The sequence below is a fragment of the Hakea prostrata genome, chromosome 10 (genome assembly GCF_041222555.1).
Source record: "Hakea prostrata isolate BN-2017 chromosome 10, UWA_Hpros_2, whole genome shotgun sequence".
Classification (NCBI taxonomy): domain Eukaryota; kingdom Viridiplantae; phylum Streptophyta; class Magnoliopsida; order Proteales; family Proteaceae; genus Hakea; species Hakea prostrata.
In genome coordinates, this window is record NC_142609.1 from 38,868,371 (window position 1) to 38,891,105 (window position 22,735).

At 37.2% G+C, this 22,735-nt stretch overlaps 1 protein-coding gene across 4 annotated transcripts; it reads right to left on the minus strand.

The window, feature by feature from the left end:
* On the minus strand, positions 1-22,527 carry LOC149002832 (uncharacterized). 4 transcript variants are annotated; one of them, XM_089138886.1, is made up of 9 exons: positions 21,992-22,527; positions 18,260-18,331; positions 6,393-12,478; positions 5,701-6,235; positions 4,618-5,605; positions 4,435-4,513; positions 4,259-4,325; positions 3,967-4,089; positions 1-1,207 (listed from the first exon to the last, which is right to left on the minus strand). In XM_089138886.1, the coding sequence occupies exon 3, from the start codon at positions 12,086-12,088 to the stop codon at positions 11,159-11,161; it is 930 nt and encodes a 309-aa protein (XP_088995012.1). In that variant the 5' UTR covers positions 12,089-12,478; positions 18,260-18,331; positions 21,992-22,527; the 3' UTR covers positions 1-1,207; positions 3,967-4,089; positions 4,259-4,325; positions 4,435-4,513; positions 4,618-5,605; positions 5,701-6,235; positions 6,393-11,158. The 4 variants fall into 4 exon arrangements, 3 of the variants coding, with proteins under 3 accessions (XP_088995012.1, XP_088995013.1, XP_088995011.1); XM_089138887.1 differs by having other exon boundaries at positions 1-1,060; positions 1,182-1,207; positions 4,618-6,235; XM_089138885.1 differs by having other exon boundaries at positions 4,618-6,235.
* Between the last annotated feature and the right edge of the window lie 208 nt (positions 22,528-22,735).

Sequence of the window (22,735 nt, forward strand, 5' to 3'; positions counted from 1 at the left end):
GATGATTTCTTAACAAAATATCTTATTTCGTGCATTGACTACACTCTTATTGGGTAATTTTACAGACAAGGTGGAATTTCTCAGAGAATAAGACTTCATTCTTCCACTTCAATAGTTTTGCGTTGCATTTGTCTCCTCTACATTCCTATATTGCTCTTTGAGAGTAGGGCTTGACTTCTGGAAGTTCATATTCTTCTTGAGGTTATGAAAGTTATTGAGGGCCTACTTTGGCATAAAAAATGCTGTGAACAATAACAAATAGAAAGCGGGATACAATGTTAATTAACATTAAACGTAAGAAATGGAATTATCAATTTTTATCCAGATTCATAAATACTCTTTTGTATTTTTTTCCAAAAAAATTCTTCCAAGATTCCATTTTTGTGGCTGAAAGTAGGATAGCAGCAGCAGCTAGGTTTCATTTGCAGAGCTTCTATCCTGTTCTTCCACCCCTGACCCTTTGATGTTGCTTCAGTGCATTCCTTTCATGGACTTCGTGTAACATGTGCTTCAATTGGCTTCCAATTGAGGCGATGGTTTATTCAAATGCCATGAAAAATGGATTTTATTGCATCTACACTCTTAAGATTCCGGATTACTGCGTGTACCTAGTGCAGTATATTCTTCTGGGTCTACTGTGCTGACATTGAAATATATGTATAGGCATTTCTTATCATAACTAAGCTCATGCAGTGCAGATTATGGATGTGCCTGCCATTAATGATGCAACGAGTCTCCTTTGAGATGATTGAACTAGTTCAAATGGGGTGCACTTCTAGCACTTAGATACAGCTAATATAAAGACTTATTGGTTTCCCTTGGCTTATAATTACAGCTATCCCCCTCTAGGCTAACAATTGAGGGTTAAAATACATTTTTTTTGGCTCCATATCTTTCTTATAAAATATATAGGAAAAAGAATGAAACTGAGAAGCCACATAAGGTAAATTCAACGACTTAAAAACGCTTATTTGACATTCACAGATCAACTAAACCAGATGAAGAATCAAACAAAATCTTAGGACTGAACTCCCTCATTTCAGCAGAGCATCAACATCAGCTGCAATTAGTACCACAAGCAAATCAACAAAAGCACCAACAATTTGGGTAGTGGATCTGTTTATTATCCTCTATTTCCCAAAACGTAAGCCTGCTAGCTCTACTAGTTACGATTTCTATACCTTGAAACTCAACCGTCTGGAACTCCCTGGGAACAAAAAAATTTATGTAACAACAATTAGGTTAATACTTCAAAATTCACTTGTAGAACTTACAGTAATTAATGTCAACACCACATACCTATCTTCAGCACAAAAAGAGAGAAAAAAAAACTAAGAAAACATAAGATTTAGAATGATCCACAAAAGATTTAGAATAATCCATAGGCGTCAAAAGATTATTTTGACAAAAAAAAACCTATAAAAGCTGCTGCACGAATGCAATATAAAAAACATTCCGACTTTAATAAGAATAAAGTGAAATAGAGCAATATCCCAATTTCTAAACAAGAAAAATTAAAATGCTAATTACTTAACCACACTAGCTTGAAATCTAATGATGGGAGCCAGCTTGTCACTTAAAGAAATTAACTTCAAAATAAAACTAGAAAGACAGAAATAACTAAGCCTTCAACAACAACTTTTATCGAAGATGGCATCAACATACAAGCTTGATTTAAACAAGAGGAAGAAGTTGAAAGACTAAGGTACAGAGAAGAGACAAGAGGAAAAAGTTTAGGAAGATGCAAATAACCTTCAAAATATTTAGCATATTAATCCTAGAAGCAGCATTACATTTGGTTGTTTCACTGTCAAATCATTGATCTTTCCTAATCTACCATATCTATACCAATTCTCCTTCTCAAGACTTTTAAACTCAAACATCAAATGAAAATTACCTGAGAAGAACCTATTCCCTGAGTCAAATCAGTAGCTCTCACATTCTCAAACCACAATGTAGAATTCTCCTCTTTCAACTGATCAGTTCTGATTTCCAGATCTTCCAAGGATTTGTGGATGCCTACTCGAGAAGAAATGAAACTAGTTAAGAATATAATACATGTTAAGAATTATAGATCCTCACACTAAGAAATGAAACTAGCTAGAACAAAGGGGAATATATGAAAAACATACATAGAAAACCAATTTTACAGCCCTAGTTTTCAATCCTAAAATTGAAAATTTTACAGCCTACTAAACCAATCATACCAATGAAACAGTTAGTTAAAGTCTTAAATAACAGATTATTTAGATATTTAGATTTCAGCATGTGTCTTTAGTTATTTAGATTTCAAATCAGGAGTCCAAGTTAGGTTGTGGGATCCTTGTTTGTTAAGGATTCCCACATAGTGTTAGTGTCTTTTACTAGGGAATAAATAAGCCTATTATTTCTTTGTAAGTTTCAAGTCCGATTTATTGAATAAAATTGATTGAGTTTGAGGATCATGGTTTCCTAGTTGAGGGGGCCATGGTTGAGTGAAAAGTTTTGTCTAAGGATCAGCATTCTAGCATTGATCAACTTCTCTTCACCAGCATCTTCAGCATCACAAGACCTTTGTCCCCCCCAACTCCTGCCCCCCCATCACACTCCTTGCCTCCTATCACTCTCACAGCCCTCCCCCTCCCTTCCCCTGTTTTGCTCAAGGTCTAGGAACCCCCTCCCTCCACTGCAGACCCTTTCAAGCCCTTCCCCACCCCCAACAGCACCCTTATCACCCCCCCTAATGCCTACAACAGTCCCAGCCCCTCCCCCACCTCTCCCCTAACCCTACAGCTCCCCTACCCCCTCTCCTCCCCTGCAGCTTCAAAACCCCATGCCCTGTAGTTTCCTTTTCCCCAGCACCTTTAACTTTCCTTTTCTCTCCCTAGGATCACACCTACCCCTAGGCCTTAGTTCTACTATTATTCTCCCAATTAAACCTAGTTTCCCTAGTTCAGAAAAATTCCTGCACTTCATCTTCTTCCTCTGAACTTCTTCAGTTGTCAAGTAGGAGGACTCTCTTGGTAACTTTCATACCAAAGATAAAAATTACCAATCCTTAAGATTGGCAGCAGGTAATTAATCTGGACTGCAGGCTGGAGAATTCATATGGTAACAAACTAAAATGAGTCAGCCACACATAGTTCACTTTAACTGTCATTTAAACATGAATTTCTGCAATAGAAATAGATTTTGTGTTGTCTTCTAAAAAACAATAGCCAAACAAGTTAAGGAACGATGAGTTTGTTTTCTCGCATATTTCCTTTTTCACATCTACAGAAGAGTATTACAATGTATGCCCTAAAAGTCAACTACCCACCTCCTGAAATAAGCTAGTAAGATCACTTTAGGAGATGGAAGAAATGGTACTCTTGAGTATCCTTCTAACTCTTTAAACCTTTAATGAAAAGAACTTTGCAGCCACAAAAACCTTTGAGGAACCTTCTAACTCTGTAGGATCAGTAAAGGAGTCTCTGAATTTTAATGAAAATGTAGGCAACATCTAGAATAGAATCCCTTCAAATTACAAGATTCTACTATTTCAAATGGTTATAAGAGATTGATCTTAAGCACATTGCTGCAGCCTGGTGCGCAATTGTCTTTAGTTCTAGATATCCTATCTGATGAGCAATGCATGGTCAAAGAGGTCATTTTTACAAAAACTTACCAAGGCGTATAATTTTATTTACTTTATTTTTCATTAGTAGAAAATTTTTATAGTACTACTGTAATGCTTAATGTTTTTGAATACAACAATCTGGAATCATACACCTAAACAATAATTCAAATGAAAAACATCATCCAAACCACTAGTCTCCAATGCAAAGCTGGGGTAATGCTCAGCATACTTAATGCTAACCTCAACTCAACTTTATTGTGAGATTATGTGCTACCTAGGTACTCTATTGAGATGATACCTAAGTCATAACAAAGTAAATCACTAACTTAACAGCAAAAAGGTGTAAATAAAACAAGAATACAAATTACCAATTTTATGCCTCACAAGAAGAGTAGAACCAAAAAGCCCCTTTTCCAATATGTTCTAGTACTTCGTACTGCTCCATCTTTGGTCAAGTATTTGTTCCTTGATATCCTTGAAGATCTACAAATCTAGCATAACATAATTGAAAATTGAAGTGCAAATTAAGCACCTAAGGCCAACACCATGCACTATAACAGGAATATAAATAACTAGGGTACAAAGTTGAAAAATAAAAATGACAAAAAGAAAATATGCTTTACAAAACAATGGAATATAGCATTGTTGGAAAGAACAAACAAGAGGATTTTGAGGCTTCAGGTCCCTATGGCAAACTCCAGGAACATTGTGGATATAACTCATGCCCCTAAATAACATACAACTTTAAAAGAGTTAGAAAAATAAGTGTCACAAGGGAAGTTGGGTGGTATGTAAACTAGGAAACCATATAACAAAGAGAGTATATAAACGTTGACCTGAGTAGAACCTTGACACGGATACAGCTGATCGATCGCCCATGCCAGACACTGTTGAACCTTGTGAGGTACCTACTTGCTGTATAATCCAACAACACATAAAAACAACATTATTGCAATTTAAAAGAAAAAATATATTTTTTAACTTACATTTTAAACGATTTTTTTAATTTTATATTATACCTGTAACACTGACAAGAAATTAGACTATGGCATATCTTCATATCCAACATGCAAACCCAATGTGGTCACTGAAGATGGTATTCCGAATGATGGTACGTCGATGGAGCTCTGTCCTTCCACTGGCTTTTTCCTTCTATTCTTGTTTCAGCCTTTTTCATGCCAAGGTTTCTTTATCTTTGATCCACCTTTTTGAGATTCTTTCTTTTTAAAATGTAGTTGTGTATATGTTTCAGCAAATTCTATTGAAACATGGTCAACATGGTCTACACCAAATTCATCTTCGAACTCGGAGCTCCTGATGTATCCCATTAGCATGCCTATCGAGTATCTTGAGTCCAACCTCTGTATTACAGGCTTCATCAAGAAGTTTCAAATATCTGGGAGCCACCATCCTATACCGCTGTAAGTGACTTAATTTGTCATTTACTTCAATACCTTCCATTTATCTCCTGTCATTTAGGGACAATATTCTTATCCCCTTCATCCATCTCATCAAAATATATCTTTTAGGAATGGACTTTATTTGTGGTAATTCAAGACTTTCAAGGCATGACTACAAAGGATGCCTTCTCTCTCAAATAGTCTACAACTACATGTCATACTCCCCTCAATTGGATTATGCAGCACTTTGTGTTCCTTTCCAATCTTATGTTCACATTCATTTTCTTCCAAGATCACATAATGACAATTTAAATCACTTACACTCTGGCCTTTGATAACATGACTAAGATTCAACTCATACTCCGTCTTAAACATCTTAAATATATTTGGAGTATATACTCTAAAAGCTTCTCTCAAGACACCTATCTTTGAATGGAAACCCAAAGTATAGTGTTTCATGCATCAAACTTTTGTTTTAGTTCATTGGCATGTTTTGCGTCTACAACATCTTGAAAGTGTTCTATAAATCGTATAAGATCAAAACTGGACTTCAAACATTTTTTCAGATCCGCATTGATGCTTTAAGCAAGTTGTGTGCTCCTCACACCTATTATGAAAAATTTATGCATATAACAACATGCTCATTTTTCTTTCAATTTATATGTCTTATCCAACCAAGAAGTGTCTTCATACATCATATACCTGAGGTGTTTCTTTGCATTTTGCAAAATATGCCAACAACACAATGCATGATGGGTACTAGGTGAAACCTTTGCTATTGCCCTTGCCATTTCAGCATTTTGATCAGTGAATAGGATCTTCAGCTTCTTCTGACCATTACTTCTAAAGAAAGTCTCAAATAGCCACTTAAATGATTCAACAGTTTCATCATAAAGCAATGCAACACTAAAAATAACTAGAGTCCTATGATGGTTGAAGCCTGCAAATACACCCAAGGGCCTATATTCCCTATTTGTGCAGAAAGTAGTGTAAAAAACTACCACATCACCGAACAGTTCATAATCACACTGCATCTCATAATCAGCCCAAAATATATTTGTTATCTTTTCCTCATTGTCCATCTGTAAATAGTACACAAAAGTAGAGTTTATCTCCCGTTGTTTATCTAAATAGAGTATCAAACTCCCAACCTCACCAAAAGCTAGATCACGTTGCCGTTTGGTATTGAGATAATTCTGTAGATCTTTCTTGGTGAAGCCAAGATTTTCATTCCCTCCTGCATGGAAACCCCATAAATCAAATGTTAATTTGGTCCCCAGTTCAGTTCTCTCAGCTAAATCTATCTCAGTAGCTTGGGTAGTAGATTTGCACGCTAAGACCGCATTATGACGGTTGACATGTGAAGAAGAGGTGGTGTTCTCCAAAGTCTTTACATTTATACTGTCCATCCGCCTGTAATGATATGCTCATCTTTGCACCATAACCAATTCTACTCTCTGCACGATGTACTATTTTCACTTTATCTGATTCCTTTCGCTTTCCTTGTTTACTACAAACATAAGTCCTTTGCACGATAACAGTTGGATCTTCTGTGCTCTTATGGCAATAGGCTCTTCTTATACCAAATCCAATATTACGCCCATATACGTTATAGAAATTATAGGTTTCTTCCGACGCAAATCTCGTGCCAATTCGAGGCTCAGGACAACCAACCATTGCAATAAACTAGCCAATGAACCACTGAAATACAATTATAAACACAATAAAATGTGAGGAAACATATTTAAAATTCCAACATATTATTACAATTAGGTGTATCTAATAAAATTTTATTCTTCCATCAACAAATAGCACACACAAGTACACAAACAACACAATGTAAATTAAAGGTGTAAAAAATTTTTTTGATGGAATATGACGTTCTGGTAGTTATTCTAAATTGATGAGCTATGGATAAGTTACTCCAAATATTGTGGATTACCTCTTGGTAATTACTCTAAATTGATAAGGTATGGGACCTGGTTATTGAGGATGGCATTTGTAAGACTTAGTTGGATGCCGGGAATTACACTTCTATGTGGTTCAGCGACATACTTATAAAAGCTACAACATCTAAACTCCCAGAGTAATATCTTTCTATTTAAAGCACAACTGGAAAATGATAAAGCTTTAGAGAAACTTCAGATATCAGATTATATCATATTAATAGAGAACTATAGAAACTTCAGAGAAATTAAAATATACCATTTAATAGAAGCCTTAACCAATTTATGTAGCTTAATGAAAGTAGACAAGAAATTCATAAAGGACACATTTCTTTTCACCTTTATTCTCGACAAGCAAGTGCAAAATTTCCGTTCTGCTTTCTGATTTCATTATTTTGTTTTTGGCTTTCTCAATTAAAAACTTACATCATATTAAAATTAACACTGCTGTACACATACACTCGTGCAGAACAGCTGAAGTAATTTATCTTTTTATCCTTCTAACTACTGTACACATCCACTTGAGAGATCTGAAGATCTTACAACAGTTACTGCACAAGTTGGTCCTGAATTGCTGCTTTAATAAAGCTTAAAATCCACAGGTTCACTAGACCTCTATTCAGTCATGGATGGCACATTGTAAGTTTATATGGAAAACAAAACAAAGAAAACTATCACAAGGATTATTTAAGAAGATAACAAAATGCAGATCAGATACACCATAAGCCAACTATCCAAAGGTAACTACAAAAACTACAAAACAATGAGATTGATGACCAAAGTATAAGAGACCATAAACCTGAGAAACATATGGGAACAACAGATAATTAGAATGTACAACATGGGCAGCCTTCTCCTTTCTATGTATTCATGTGTCATCCAATTATCCTTTAACTGATTCTTATAAGAAACCAGGGTATAAGCTGCGTAACATGAAAATGGTAGATGAAAAGTGGGGCGCTAAAATGATTGGTAACAAATCTTATCCTGCTTGACGCATTAGTTTATTCTCCTTGTTAAAAAAAATGCAAAAAGAAAACACCTGGTTCAGGAATTCAAATGCCAAGATTCCATAGCGTACACATCACAAGCAAGCAATTAAAAATAAATAAATAAATAAAACATCATCATCCAAATCTAGCAACAATTTTTTAGAGTCTGACCACATAAGTTATCAAAGAAATTACCCAAAGAATATGAAATGGTTTCAGCAGTAAAATACGTTAGAAATCTCCATAGAGATAAGACCACAACTAGATAGATTTCCTCCCTTCAACTCCCACACCAAAACCTGACACATTCTTTCAGGATCACTAGAAACCAATTTGAACATATTCTATATGTAAATGACAGATTTTTTTTTTACTCGCAATCCTTTTATTGTAGGGTCACCTGCTTAGACATAAATCCAGGGCCACATGACCAGAAAAGGAAAAGAAATAAGACTTATGAAGATGATTTAGCAGACAACATCAGATATAAATGGTGACCTTCATTAGTTCTTCACATTACACTGTGTGTTGATATTTGCGAGGACTTGTCTCTAGTTAGTTGGATACCTCCAATTGAGAAGAGATGATTACCAAGAATTGATTGGCCTGTTAGATTGATGGGGCTCATTCTTTTATAATCAAACAAATGAACTATGTAAGATGTACCCTGTAGCTAGGGCTGACTTAAGGCCTTGGGTATCTGTGAGCTTCCAAATTTAAAAATAGCAAATAATTACTTGACATGGTGTCAACCTGAATTTCTTGAAGGAACAAAGATCAGCATCAGTTTGAGTCCCTTGCCTAGTAATGTACTTAAACCTTGGACATCAATCAGCTGGTTGAGAACTGACAGGAATGGCTCAGTGAGCTTCCTAATCTAATGGAACTTGTGTTGAGTAACAACTTTCTTCAAGTCCAATTTCTGTTTTTTTGGAGAGATTGTCAATCTTGACAGATATGGAGCTGAAGAGAACAATCTGAATAAAAGCCTTACCTAATTTCTATAGGAAGCAGCAAGAGAAGAGAATGCTCTTGTAAAGGAACAATTGAACAAGTTAAATGGAAATTAGCAACAAAATAAGAAACTCCATTTAATGAACTGTTAAGCAAAAAGAGTGAATAATAGAAAATTCCTTGGAAGTTTCAACTCTCAACAAGAGTGGAGGAGTACTTACCAAAGAAAGGTGGGAAATATGTAGAATGGACAAAAGATATCAGATTCATAACATCCACCCAGTAAGATGAAGAAAAAAAGGAAATGACAAATGCATGTCTGAAATGCAATAGATACCCACTAAATGCAAATGCATGACTTGCTATAACCTTGAAAAGATAAATGCAAACGTTCAAACACATGAGCACCATTGGCATTGAAAATATTATCGAACTTTAAAAGAAATTAGGTAGATTCATAGCGCACAGAAGAACCAGCATCATGCACTCAGACCCCATGAATTTCAAAATTTGGAAAAGTGTGAGAAACCGTGTTCACAGGGAAGCACATTCCTTCAAGATACAAGAAAGAAAACATTATTCACAAGATATAGGGCAAGCATTGAAGGTTTTACAGCTTACCAAGGAAGCAAAATGCAGAATCTCGTTTGCAAGATATGGAGTGAAGAAGAAGAACGACGAAAAGCCCTATTTTTCCCCTAGATTTTGTTTGTTCACAGGCTCGCAGGCTCTCTCTCTCTCAAAAATCTCTAGTTCGCAGCTCTCTCTCTCTCAGAAATCTCTCTCCGGAAGAACAAGCAAAACGAAAGTTAGGCTCAAACGATAATGAAACAGAAGAGGGTAAGTTTCACTCCGGATTGTTGAGCTTGTCATCGTCGGAAAAACAGTATTGAAATTTTCTCTTTCTCTGTTTCGCAGGCTCTATCATTCTCCTTAGTTTGTCCGTCGGAAAAACCATTGTCGTCATCGGAAAATTCCTTGTCGCAGCTCACTCGGAGATCTCTCTTTCTCTCTCCTCTCATATTGCTTTTCGAACAATGAATGCTTCGGTTCGGTCTAAATTGAGTCGGTTTGGTTTGCAAATGTCTTGAGCCGAACCGATTTACCTACTTAAAAACACTAAACCTTCACATGTTTAAAATCAACGGCTGTAGTTTATTGTTATTTTCTGGGTCAATCTGAGCCGTTCACAGCTCAATGCGGCGCATAAATGCGCAGCACCGAAGCAACATCCAAACAATCCCTATCTACCCCTTCTTGATTGCATCCATACCTATCTCCACAAAATACACAACAAATTAGCATCATGAATGAAACGACGAAATCAATTGCCTCTAAGATTAAATTATGTAACAAATGTAACAAATTCCACCTATATTTCCCAACAGAAAGCTTCAAGCAAGCAACAGTGTCATACTTAGAAAGAAGCAAACCAAACAGTGATGCAAAAACTATCTGCGGCCATCAAGGGGGCAAAAGTGAAACAAAACTGTATTATTTTGGAAACCTTACACAAGGAAAACCGATCGTTGATATTCTAAATCTATTTCACACATAGTCAAATAACAAAAGATAAGAAATAGATCACAGAGAAATTGTTCAAATCCCCTGGAATACACATTGTTCACCAAATTGTTCAAATCCCCTTTAGATAACATTCAGAAAACATTTAACAACAAATAACATCCTCAAGCTACTCATAATTTTCAGAATTTGCTGCTGATATTTCAGAATCTGATGAAGAGCTTGAGGGCTCCGAAACCTCCGGAAGGTGCAGGTTATCAGCAATTTGGTCCATAGGCCGACGCATATACCACAGATGACCCCTGTTTCGTGCATTTGTTCCCTCAATTTCTAACAATCTTTCATTGATCTGCTGTTGAAAACATAGAACGAAAGTATACAACTATGTACTCGAATCGGCAAATTTCGCCCCCCAGTTTCGGGGGGTATTTTTTGTCAAAATGAACTGAAATTTGGTGGGTAGCCTAATTTGATGCCAATAAACACAGTGGAATGACTGATTTTGCCTAAAAACTCACCCAAATTTGTGTTGTTGATCGCCATACACTCGACTTTATATACCGGTAAAACTGTAATTCTACAACATAAAACAATTAAACTTACATAAATATGCACAATGATAATAGAGTGATAAACATCACTAAAAAAAACTATTATACTAGTAACAAATACAAGTATACAACTACGTACCAGTCAATACTAAATACCAAGTATTATGCCTCGGTGGATCCACGTCCCCCAGTTCTATTCCGTTGATAGTTGGGTACAAGGCCCAAAGGCTACATTGTTAAACTTACGCTCCATTATTTTCTTGAAGTCACTCCAAGACATATCATACTGATGGTTGTTGACATACAAAGAAACCAGGCCTGTGTACTTTTCATCATCCATGACTGTAAAACTACTCCCCTCAGGGGGGTAACATGAACGGAGCTCTTCAATTGACATCATATGATCGAAAGGATATCGGTATGTTGCCTCCAACATAGCAGTTCTTTGCGAACCAAATGGAAGCATAAGTGGGACACCCTGATGCTGATAACCCCAACTATCATTACCCCAACCACCATACGTGCTGCCTTCCTGTAAACCCAAGCCCATGGAAGATCCATCATTATATCCATGGTCAGGTGTATCATCGTGTCCATAAGCAGAAGGGATAGCATAGCCATAAGCAGGTGTGGAGCCTACAGACTCCTCCAAGGTCATGAACCCCATCACTCCCGACAACCTGTCCATCAGATCGAAATAGCCGTATGAGCCATTCAATCGAGTATCATCACTATAACCAAAGCCATACGACCCATACCCATGCATGTGCTGCTGCTCCCCCCATGAGCCTCCCCCTCCCTGGCCGATTGTAGCTCGTAGGACGACCACGATAAAGCTCACCACCATGATCATCATCTTGGGTGGCATGCGTGTACTGAGTCTCTCCAGTGCATCTCTGGGGGGGATGTTGTGCCTCTGATAATGGAACATGATATCACTCCTGTACTCCACCACCACCAAGACCGTCGTCGTCATCATCATCCCTCCGAGTATGACTGGGACTGGGGGCAAGAGTGTCATCTGGATCATCCTCCTGCGTGCCAGGTTGCACCATCCAATCCTCATCCGCCGTGGTGGCAGCCGCCTGATGTACCTGCCCTTCTCGAGATGCCATGTACTCATCTACATCAACTCCCACAGCTTGAGCAATGACTAGGTCTGGCCTACCTCCAAGCTAGTCTAACACTGGCTTGCCCTTGTCCAACAACCAATCAGTGAATGGATGTCGGTCATCTGCAGTGAGCTCGAAGATATCATCGAGTTGGATGTCCCTGTCTGTCTCAGTGTTAGCCTTTTAACGAGTATTCTCTAACTTCAGACTCATGTTGTAGTGACAATACACGAGGTCATTCAAGCATTGACTTCCCAACCTATTCCTCCTCTGGAAGTAAATCATCCCAAATGTACTCCAATTCCTCTCACACCCAAAGACAGAGCAAGTCTGAGAGAGGATCCTCACTGCCACTTTCCGGAGGTTCTTTGCATCGCCCCCATACAAAACCCACCACTCAACTGCATTATCACAAATAAATTAGGATCAAAGAAAGTAGTCATAAAGCATAATTAATAGCCTCCAAACCCCCCCCCCCAAAAAAAAAAATGCAAGCCCACGCATGAGGATCCCGTTACTGGGAAGGCCAACACCCTTCCCAATTGCCATGTAGGAGAGGTTGTTTCCAAGTTTCAAACCCACAACTAATAGATTGCAATTGTGCAATTAAACAGTTGGATTAAGCTCGCCCACTATTTCGTAGTAAAATAACCTACCAAAATTCCAAACTAACCCAACGGTCACATCCTATAGAATCAAAAAGAAAAACTTTCTAACAGGCCATTTTTGAACACAAAACAGAGCATACAAAACCACAAAATCCATGAAAATAATGATGTTAAGCATTGAGCAGTTAAAAATTAACAAAAATAGCATTGACATCACTTGGAAACAACACACATCATAGCTGGTATGGTTGATGAATTTTGCAGGCAAAATATAAGTAGGGAAAATAAAGCAAAATAGAAAATTCCTATAAGTCTAGCTGCCTTACATTATAGTCAAAACTACCATTATAATTCACCCAAAAAAACTCCCATTATGGAGAAAAGAAAAATAGAACAAGCTGAAAGTGTAAACCACCTTCCAACGCAATGAAAGAAAATATATCTCTAAAATGGAGCATTTAATATTGTAATCAAGCTGTCCCTACACAGGTAGGGGGCCTACACCACTGTTTGTGAGAACAGTAACTTCTTGTGAATTTTGTTGTGGCCCTTCATGTTTCAATCAACATTGGTCTTGGTCTCTTTAACTAATTTTCTACTTGAGCAAAAACATAACAAATAAAGTCTCAATATGAGATAATTACTAGTGAGGCCACAAACTCAGAAAACCAAAGAATGACAAATATTTTATTTTCTTCCTAAATGTTAATTTGAAACTTGGTTCCAAAATTATCAAAACAATAAGCATGATTCTTAAAAGTCTTAAATCCACTATGAATTCAAGAAATGATTTATATTAGTGTCAGCAGTTATGAAATGTCATTCAAATACAAGAAAAATCATCATTCAACAAAGTGCATCAAAATTGTCGCAAAGAGGAAAGGTAAAAAAAAAAAAAAAAAAAAAAAAGAGAAAAAAAAAAAAAGAAAAAATAAACATCAAAAATTTGTCACAGTTATATAAAAGCCAATAACTCTTCACTTCATGTTCAAAGTTTATAAAATGGATGTAGATACAGCTCTCCGAGGGATATGAGGTTAACCTTTGGCATTACTTGCATGTAGGGTTTGAAACCATGGCAAAAGACACTTCAATTCTACTTTGACTTCAGAAATTGCAAGTTGGTACTCTCCTCACACCCGCAAGGGCCCGGCGGACGCCGCCCCCGCGCAGCGCCCTGTTCCTAATACAGGGCCCCGCGCCTAATCTCGACCGATCATACCGATCGATACTCCTCAACATCCCTTGATCAATAGGATTCCATTCATTGGGTATATTCTTTGTGATATAGGATTTCAATGAAATTACAATGAACACGATACTCATGAATAGAACAAGGGACCTTGATAAGACTGCTGATTTAGCAAGCCTAAGACCAAAGAGACAAGATGCAGAAACCCATTTGGCTACAAAAATAAGACTAGCTAATTGGTCAACCGCTGTTACTCCCAGTAATGCGGGTAGTTAAAACATAGCATCTTCTAATAGAATAACCATGACAAACACATTGAGAGACGAATCAAACTTTCTTCATCTTCATCTAATTTCTGAATTTCAGGAGTTTTAAAATTCTTGAACTAAATCAAAGATCAGAGAACTTTCTTCCCTCTTTCTATCAGATGGATCAAGATGTCACAAATAGACTTAAAACCACAAACATCTGCACACTCCCCCAGTCGCCCATTAAAACACCTACAACATCATTAGGTATAAATTGTTCCAGGAAAGATCAAAACATTGTGGGTGACATCAACTTATATACAAACCTCCATCCAATAGGTGATAAACTAATTGTTCCCAGAGTGGGGGGAAAGAATCCTCAACAAATAGCAGTGAGCAAAAATTAAATCCCTCGAATCTCTTTATAGCTTAGATAGAATCATAGAACCACACTAACTCAACCCAGAAACAGTACCAGTGTTCATATGGGAATGTTGATGGACAAAAATTGGCTAAAGAAATCCAACATCAACAAAATAAACTTTCTTAGGAATATACAATGCCAAGAAAATGTAAGGAATAACAGCAAGGATAGGAAGACAAAGATGAAACACAGCTTGTACCTCTGGTTTGCTTGAAGAAACCAACACCTTCGGCAAAAAAATGTCACTACAAAACCAGAAGAACTAAGCACCTTCGACTCAACCTTAAACCTCACCTTCAAGCTTCAAAGAACGGTTAACCTTCGACCAACTTAGGTTATTCTGCACGAGTGTCTTGTTCTTCACGAGCGTCGAAACCCAACTTAGGTTGTTCAGCTCAAATGGAAGAAGAAATGAGATGGAAAACAAGCTTCTTCTCCTTCACGAGCTTCGATCGAAATCAGTAGGGAAGAAATCGAAATAAATGGCGCAGGAACGATCGAAATCAATTGCAGCAAACCTCCTTGAAATCGAAATGACGAAATGAAATGAGGGTTGGGTGTTCCATATTGGGTTTTGTGTTTTTCAAAACATTTTGAAAATCTCAATTGAACCGCTGGTTTTTGAATTCATATATACGTATTTTGAATCAGGTACAAGTGGTTTGAATCGAACCGCATTAATGCGCTGGACTGAACTGTCAGGTAAACCACTGCTTTAACACAGTGTATTATGCATTAATGGCGCAGGACCCAAGCAAAATCCAAATATCTGCTTGTGTCTCAAGCTATTTTGAAACTATTATTTTTTTGATATCTCGTATGATATAAACAATGGTATCATATTGCGTATGTAGTCCCTTCCCCTTGGGATATTGAGATTATTAACTATGATTGCCAATACACTTAATTTCACGTGGAGCTTTTAAATTTGAACTAGGTGTGCACATGAGTAATTTCTTAACACTGAAGGAAGCAACAATACATGTCAATATCTAGTCGTATTTTTCAGGTAGGAAGCAACCCTACATACTGATTTCTAATTATGTTAAGGTAATCAGACTGAGAGAATTACAATCTGTTTTGCAGTGAACTTAATTACAGTTAGTTGGGGTGTCCTTTTAGACAGGATTGGAGTTATAGGTGGATGTTGGGTGTACTTGATTTCAACTACGGTGTGACATTAGATTAAGGAGGTAGGGTAAGAAAAATCCTTTTAGCCAGCCAGCAGACCTATTGGCCCATCTTTTGGTCACGTATCTTAGCCGTTATTTGAAAGAGAAAAAAAGGGCCACATAATAAACCCCACAATTTGAGATTTAAAAAAGGAGGGGAAAAAAAAGAAAAGACAGGCTTTGTTTGCATTTTTACTGTGAACGACAGTGGTGAAATTCTTATGCCCTATTGATTAGTGACAGAATAACCCAGGTCTTGGTGAGAGTTCTAGCTCATGTTTCTTCATTTCGGTATGGGACCTCACAATAAATTGATTGAGCATTTCCTCAAACTTCATGTCCCAGCATTCACTGGAATCACAAAAGACGTCCTATTCCCGAACAAGTGGTTAAAAGAAATGAAGAAAGCCTTTTGCCACTTAAGGTGTGATGAAGAGTAGAAGATATTGTGGGCCAAACAGAAGCTTCAACATGAGGCTGATGCTTGGTGGAATGCCACACAACCTGTCTTGGTGGCACAGCATCCGGTGATCACGTGGGAGATTTTCAAAGAAGCATTCTGCCAAAACTATTTCCAAGTGTCGGTAAGAGATTCCAAGGAAGCTGAATTCATGGCGCTTCAGCAAAGACCTCTTCTCTGTTCTTGACTTTCAGCAGAAGTTCGAGGAGCTCTTCTTCTTTGCTCCGGTATTTATGAAGACTGACTTGGAGAAAGCCAATAAATTCTCGAAAGTTTTGAGGCCTACCATCAAAACATACATGGCCATACAACCTATCGTGAGTTATGCTCAGGTTCTGAAAGCGGCAAAGAAGATTGAAGAAGGAGAAAGAGAGACCTACCAACTACAGAGGAGTTTGGCTAATAAGGGACCAACTCCTTATGTGAACAAAAATCAAGGAAGGTTCACTAGGCCTTCACCTTACCCCAGTCCTAAGTTTCAACCAAGAGGATCAGGGTTTGGTTATGGGAATAATGGTGCACCTAGGCGGCCAGCTGGAACTACTCAACCATCAGGACCCATCTATGTTAATCCGCATCCTGTCAATGGCCCTAGACCAACAGTTCAGCCAGCTATAGTTCGTGGTTCAGGAGAGCTTGCATGCTTCTATTGCAAGAAACCTGGACATATGACTCACTTCTACCCAAAGAAAGGAAGTCAGCCTAATACTTCTTTCAAGCCACCTCAGCAACCTCTAGCGGGAAAGATGTATAGTTTGACTGGGACTGAGATAGACCAGAGTCATGATGTAGTGACAGGTACACTTCTTATTGTTTCATTTCCTACATTTGTATTATTTGACACTAGAGCCTCACACTCATTCATTGCATCATCATTTGTGAGTCGTACTTCTTTACCATCTAGTAAATTGTGTCATGAACTAGTGGTTAGTACACCTACTCAGTCTCTAGTAAAACTTGATAATGTAGTTGGACCTTGTCTTATAACTGTAGAAGGATAAGATCTAGAGGCTCAACTTGTCAAACTGGATATGAAGGACTTTGATGCTATCTTAAACATTCTTTCTTTTCTTAGAACTTTGATGTTTAGTTTTTGAAAGGATGTTTCGAATATTGTAATCCTTTCTTTTCATTCTTGTTAATTAAATACTTGGACTTGTTTATTTCCTGTCCATTTAATTTTACTTAATCATGTATTGTATGGAATTGTCACTGAACCTAGATCTTGCGGTGTATCACCCCCACGAGTATTCGAATATGACCGGATCCGGCTGGGTGGGGTGTGACAGTCTAAGACTTGATCTTGCGATTATAGATCACTCCCTCGAGTGTTTGGGTACATGGATATTAGACGAGTGGTGATCTCCGATAAAAGGGAATTTGACTTGAAAGTTAAGAGTATGACAAGTTCCATCCTTTAATTTGCATATCATCTGCTTTTCAACCATCTAAGTTCACAATGAAATACCGGAAGACATTAGGGGGAATAAAAGGAAAATGGGAGAAGAGAATCATTAAAAAATACCTTTAACAAAACACTTGAAACAAGTAGAAAGTTGGCTTGGAAAAAAGAGCAAGTCAAGGAGCTGAATGAAAAAAACGAAGCACGAGAGATGAAGGGAGATAGTGATAAAAAGCAAACAGTGTGTGAGAGACTTATTTATAGCAATAAAATTTACTGTGTTGCAATGGAAGAGGTATGCATTTACTGTGTTGGTGGAAGGTGAGGGATTTTTTTTGGTAGGAAAAAAAAGGGTTGTTGAAAGTCAAAAACCATTTTTAAAACAAAGGAAATAAAAAATAATAAAAGCTCCTAAGTTTCTGATCTGATAATATCAAATAAGACCAACTTGCATCAATTGGGACTCCGGCATTTTGATGAAAGTGACGTGACGGTGATGAAAATTAACAAGAATGTGGGACCTCATCACAAAATGGGTCCTCCACGGTCCGCATGATGGTTTGTGTTTGCATTCATTTGACGGCTAAAATTTTTGGGCAACAAAAAAATATATCTTCCTAAATAAAAACAAGAAACAATTATATTTAAAAAAATTTAAGAAATTCAACATACTTACCATAGTTGCCGAACCAATCGACTCCAAAGAGGGTCTTTCTTAAACACCAACATAAAAGAATTTGACTATTCTCTGCAACAATACAAACTATGTTAGCTACACCAAAAGAATGAAACTCAACATAAGTTAAAGCTGGTAGAATTCCTATGATTCATTTTCTTCACAATTTACCCCCAATCACACAAAACCACAAAAAAAAGAGTTACTAAACGTTGCTCAGGAAAACTAACAAAGACTGGGCAAAGTAAAAATGCTTGTACTCAAGGTAAAATTGGAAAGGAAAATAATTAAATTACTGCCGGATAAGGACCAATTTAAACAATATCAATAATGAACGGGCAGATCTGAAAATTCTCTACATCAATTACAGTGTGACTGAAAATATAAAATTCCTTAAATACCTTTATATAGTCTAATTTAAAATTTGCAATCCTTACCCAAAGTAATAAAAGAGGAGAAGTTCCAACATTAGAGTTTATACAAATAGAAGAGAACGGACCCATATACAGCGAGGGTCATTCTCGACACAAGTTCAAGCAATTACCAAACACTCACTACAGGTGAACAGTAAGTAAACAATGGAGCCAAAAAAAAAAAGGAAAACAACTTATCAAAAGTGCAAGAACAATGAATATGCACCCCTTGGATCCTTAAAATAATTTTAGAAGAAACTAAAAAGGGCCATCTATTAAATAGATCTGAATAAATGAGGAGCAATGGCTTATCCTTTGTCTTTTCTATCTTCATTTTCTTTGTTTCTCTCATTTTCATCTTCTCCTCTTGTTACTAAGGAGGATGAAAACTTCATAAGAACCCCAAAAGACATTAGACAAAAGAAAAAGAGAAGTAAATCACTGAAAAGAAGGTGCTAAAGGATGTAAGGAAAAGCCCATCTCAAAGGATGTAATGAAAATACATATATACACGAAATACACAGACCATAAGCACCAGATTATTATTGCCCATAATGCACAGATATACCACTGACATTTCAAGTTTCACCTGAAGAACTGTGGGAGAAAAATGGGCTTCTCTCTTTCAACGCCAGAGATAGTTGTGGCAGCTAGTAGCGCGAGTAGGCGGTGGGGGTTTGCAAGAGGAGGAAGAAGGAGCAGAGGGGATAAACTTTCAAATCTGAAGCAGGAAAAATTGAATATTAAAGAGGAATTTGGCCATGTAGAACCAGAACTTGGAAAGTTCAATTGAAATAAAATGCTTAAGTTGAGAGAGAGAAGACAGACAAGTGAGAGACAAAGAATCCCTACAGCACTGAAATCATCTTTTCTGCCTGCAGAAAAGAATCTTTTCTTTTCCGTTCTTGCTCTTGGTTCCTATGGTACTCTCGCTATACTTCCCTCAGACTCCACATGGTATCTTAATGACACAAGTAGCCATTGCAATCAAGAGCTCTTTGCTCTCTCATGTCTACTTTAGTCTATAAACTTGTGTAGAGCCCTAGAGACTTTCTAACTCTTGTTGTAAGAGAGCAGATTGGTTCATCAAATAAAGGAACTCCGTTTATGTCTATTGGCATCATTTCATTTAGAGCAACCACAACCTTCCTTACTTGAGATAAGAAAGACTTGAGGCAGACACAAATTATTTTGCCGACAGCATTGTCAGCACATACCAAGACATGGTTATACTCAACAATGAGTTAATGATGCAGGAATTGTGTAAAATAGAGGGATTATTCAGTCGTCAAGGTATTTTTAGTAGAGTTAATTGAGGTATTGGTATTTGTCAAAGACAAATGTTATGGAATTCACTTTTATAGACTAATAAAGAGGGAGAATCGAACTACCTTGAATGCAACTTTTCTTTGTTTTGTAGATAACTAAAGGCTCTTAATTTCAACCATGTATCTAGTTTTATGTTTCATACCAAGAGCAACATTCCAAACAAATCTCTCTTTTTTCTTTTTCTTTTTTTTTTTTCCTTTTTTTTTTTTTTTGGGGGGGGGGGGGGTGTGGTAAGCCACATTCCAAAAAAATCTAGAGAAATGATTCATTAGCTTAAGCCAACATACCACATCGTGGAAGCTTATTTGTGGGATCTCAATAAATGAAAATAAATGTACATACTAGATTAAATGATGCAATAGCTAAACCCCCAACACTCAAATAGTAATGACAATGTTTGATGACACCATCAATACCCAGTGGGATGGGAAAGAAGCTCAATGAATTACTTGTGAAAAAACACCACAACCCCATTCAATGCTAGTTGAGAATTGTCAAGAAGTGCTAGGACCATATACGCCCAGCAACCATCTACCATGCATCAGTATAACTACAGAGACACATCGACCTTTATGTAGAGCCTTCACAAATTAACCTCGCACTTTCTTGTAATAATTCCAGATCTTGGTTACCAAATAAATCACAATTACCAATCAAAGTGAACAACTCCAATTAAGGAGATTCTCAAATAATAAAAACAAACACTAAAAATGACATTAAGATAATAATACAGTAAGAATAACTTCTAGATTACAACCATAGGTAAACTTGCTGAAAAAGAACCATCAAACTGTTGTTGAGTTGTTCAGAATAAAAACAAGGCTTTTGTTTTCAGCCCAGAATAGAAGAAGGAATAGGAGAGAACAATGAACTGCAAAAAGAATACGATTATAATCTGCAGAACATTAACGAGTGGAACCCCGCAAGCGGGACGACGCCAGTGGTCAATGGTAGCATCTTTGGTATCCACGGTTGTAAGATCATTGTAACTCACCAAAACAAATTAGCCTAGAGACCAATAAAAAGCTGCTAAGTTCAGTACGGAAGAAGAAACAGACATTGATCCAGTGAAAAGTTCAATTGTTTGTAGATCATCAAATCCTTTGGATATTTACCCCAAAAAAAAAATCAAATCCTTTGGATAATTGTAAGATCACTGTAACTCACCAAAACAAATTAGCCTTCTCTAGGCCAGGGGATGAAGAGTAGACTCTTGGGAGAACCCATTTTTTATGGGACCATTTTGGAACATATTTTGAAAATATTATTTTCTATAACAGAAATTTGCATGCTCTTACAAGACAATTGGATCTCAAATTTGTGACTTTAGGTGTTCATCCAAGAGTAAGGAGCTGTAACATTGATGGTTATAGAGTATCAAAAGTTTGACTCGGGATTTCTAAGTACAACTTTCCAGATTTTCAAGTTAGACCTAGAGGGTAGAACTTGGGTTATGGTGGAGGATTTGGGTGATCAGATATTATTTATTAACAAAACTAATTCTACATCTATCTCTGTACATGACTACTTTAGATCTAGAGGAAATTGTATATGCCTTACACCTTGTGAATGTCCCCTTGATCTCAAATACAAATTAAGGGAACATTTAGATTGTTTCACCTGGAAGATAACTGCAGTGAAGCTTTTATCTCGATTGACAAATAAATTTCGGTTGAAACTGGAGAAATTTCAAATCGAAACGAAACTTAAAAAAAAAACATACACAAAAGGAACTAAGTTGTAACTAGTATTAACCTGCATTTTAAGCAACTTAAGGGTGATAGATCATGGGGAACTCACTCGAAGCAAGAAACAAAAAAAACAAAAAATAAAAAAACCGACTGCAACTGATAAAAGTATACGAGTTCACGCGAACATAGACTAAATAAAGTGGAAAAAAATGAAAAAACTAGGGAAGGGGATGAAATGAACGAGATTTCATAAAGAGATGAACAAAAGTTAGAGAAACAAAAAGGATTGTAAGTCTAACCTGATACAGTTGCCATCAGCTTGAAATGCATCTGGCAAGGATCCCGCTTCATAAACTTCATCTCCCCAATGCTTAGCCAATTAAAACTCCAAAAGCTCAGTAAACCCACCTCAACCCATTAACTGCCACCAGGCACTGCAAAAACAACTTTCCTACCCAGCAACAGTCTCAGACCCTACCGTGAAGCACCACCACCACCACTCAACCCAAGATCCCAAACATAAGAAGAAAAAAAAACCCAACAAAACCCTCACTTACGTTCTCTGCCTCTCCTTTTAATTCGCTGACACTCACAAAACTGCTAACCGTTCCTCCTCACGAGCAAAAGAAGAAGAACCCCCACTCGAAACCAGAGCGATTTTCGTAAAACCACCGTTCCCAAAGAAGCTGATGATGACGATGGATCATAAATGAAAATACATCAAGTACCCAGACGTCTATATCTCCCTTTACCCTGTTTTTCTTTAAATCACTCTGATGACCAAAGATTTCAAGGGGGTAAAATATCGAGATCTCCTCCACCCTTTTACTCATCGAGCTTTCCACAATCACTCACTCTCTCTCTCTCCTCCTCAGATTTGTAGGGATCATCGGGGAGCACTGACGGCACTGTAACCACACAATGCAGCCGGGGCCACAAGTAAAAAACAATAAAAGAAATTTTTTAAATCATTAATTTCACATGTCAGTGTCAGCCCTAATGTATCGTGTGGTTGCAAAGTCGGCAATGAGCACTCTATGGTA

What these genes read in the sequence shown, in the direction of transcription:
- LOC149002832 (XM_089138886.1), bottom strand. Translation starts at nt 12,088, where the DNA reads ATGAGTACATGGCATCTCGAGAAGGGCAGGTACATCAGGCGGCTGCCA.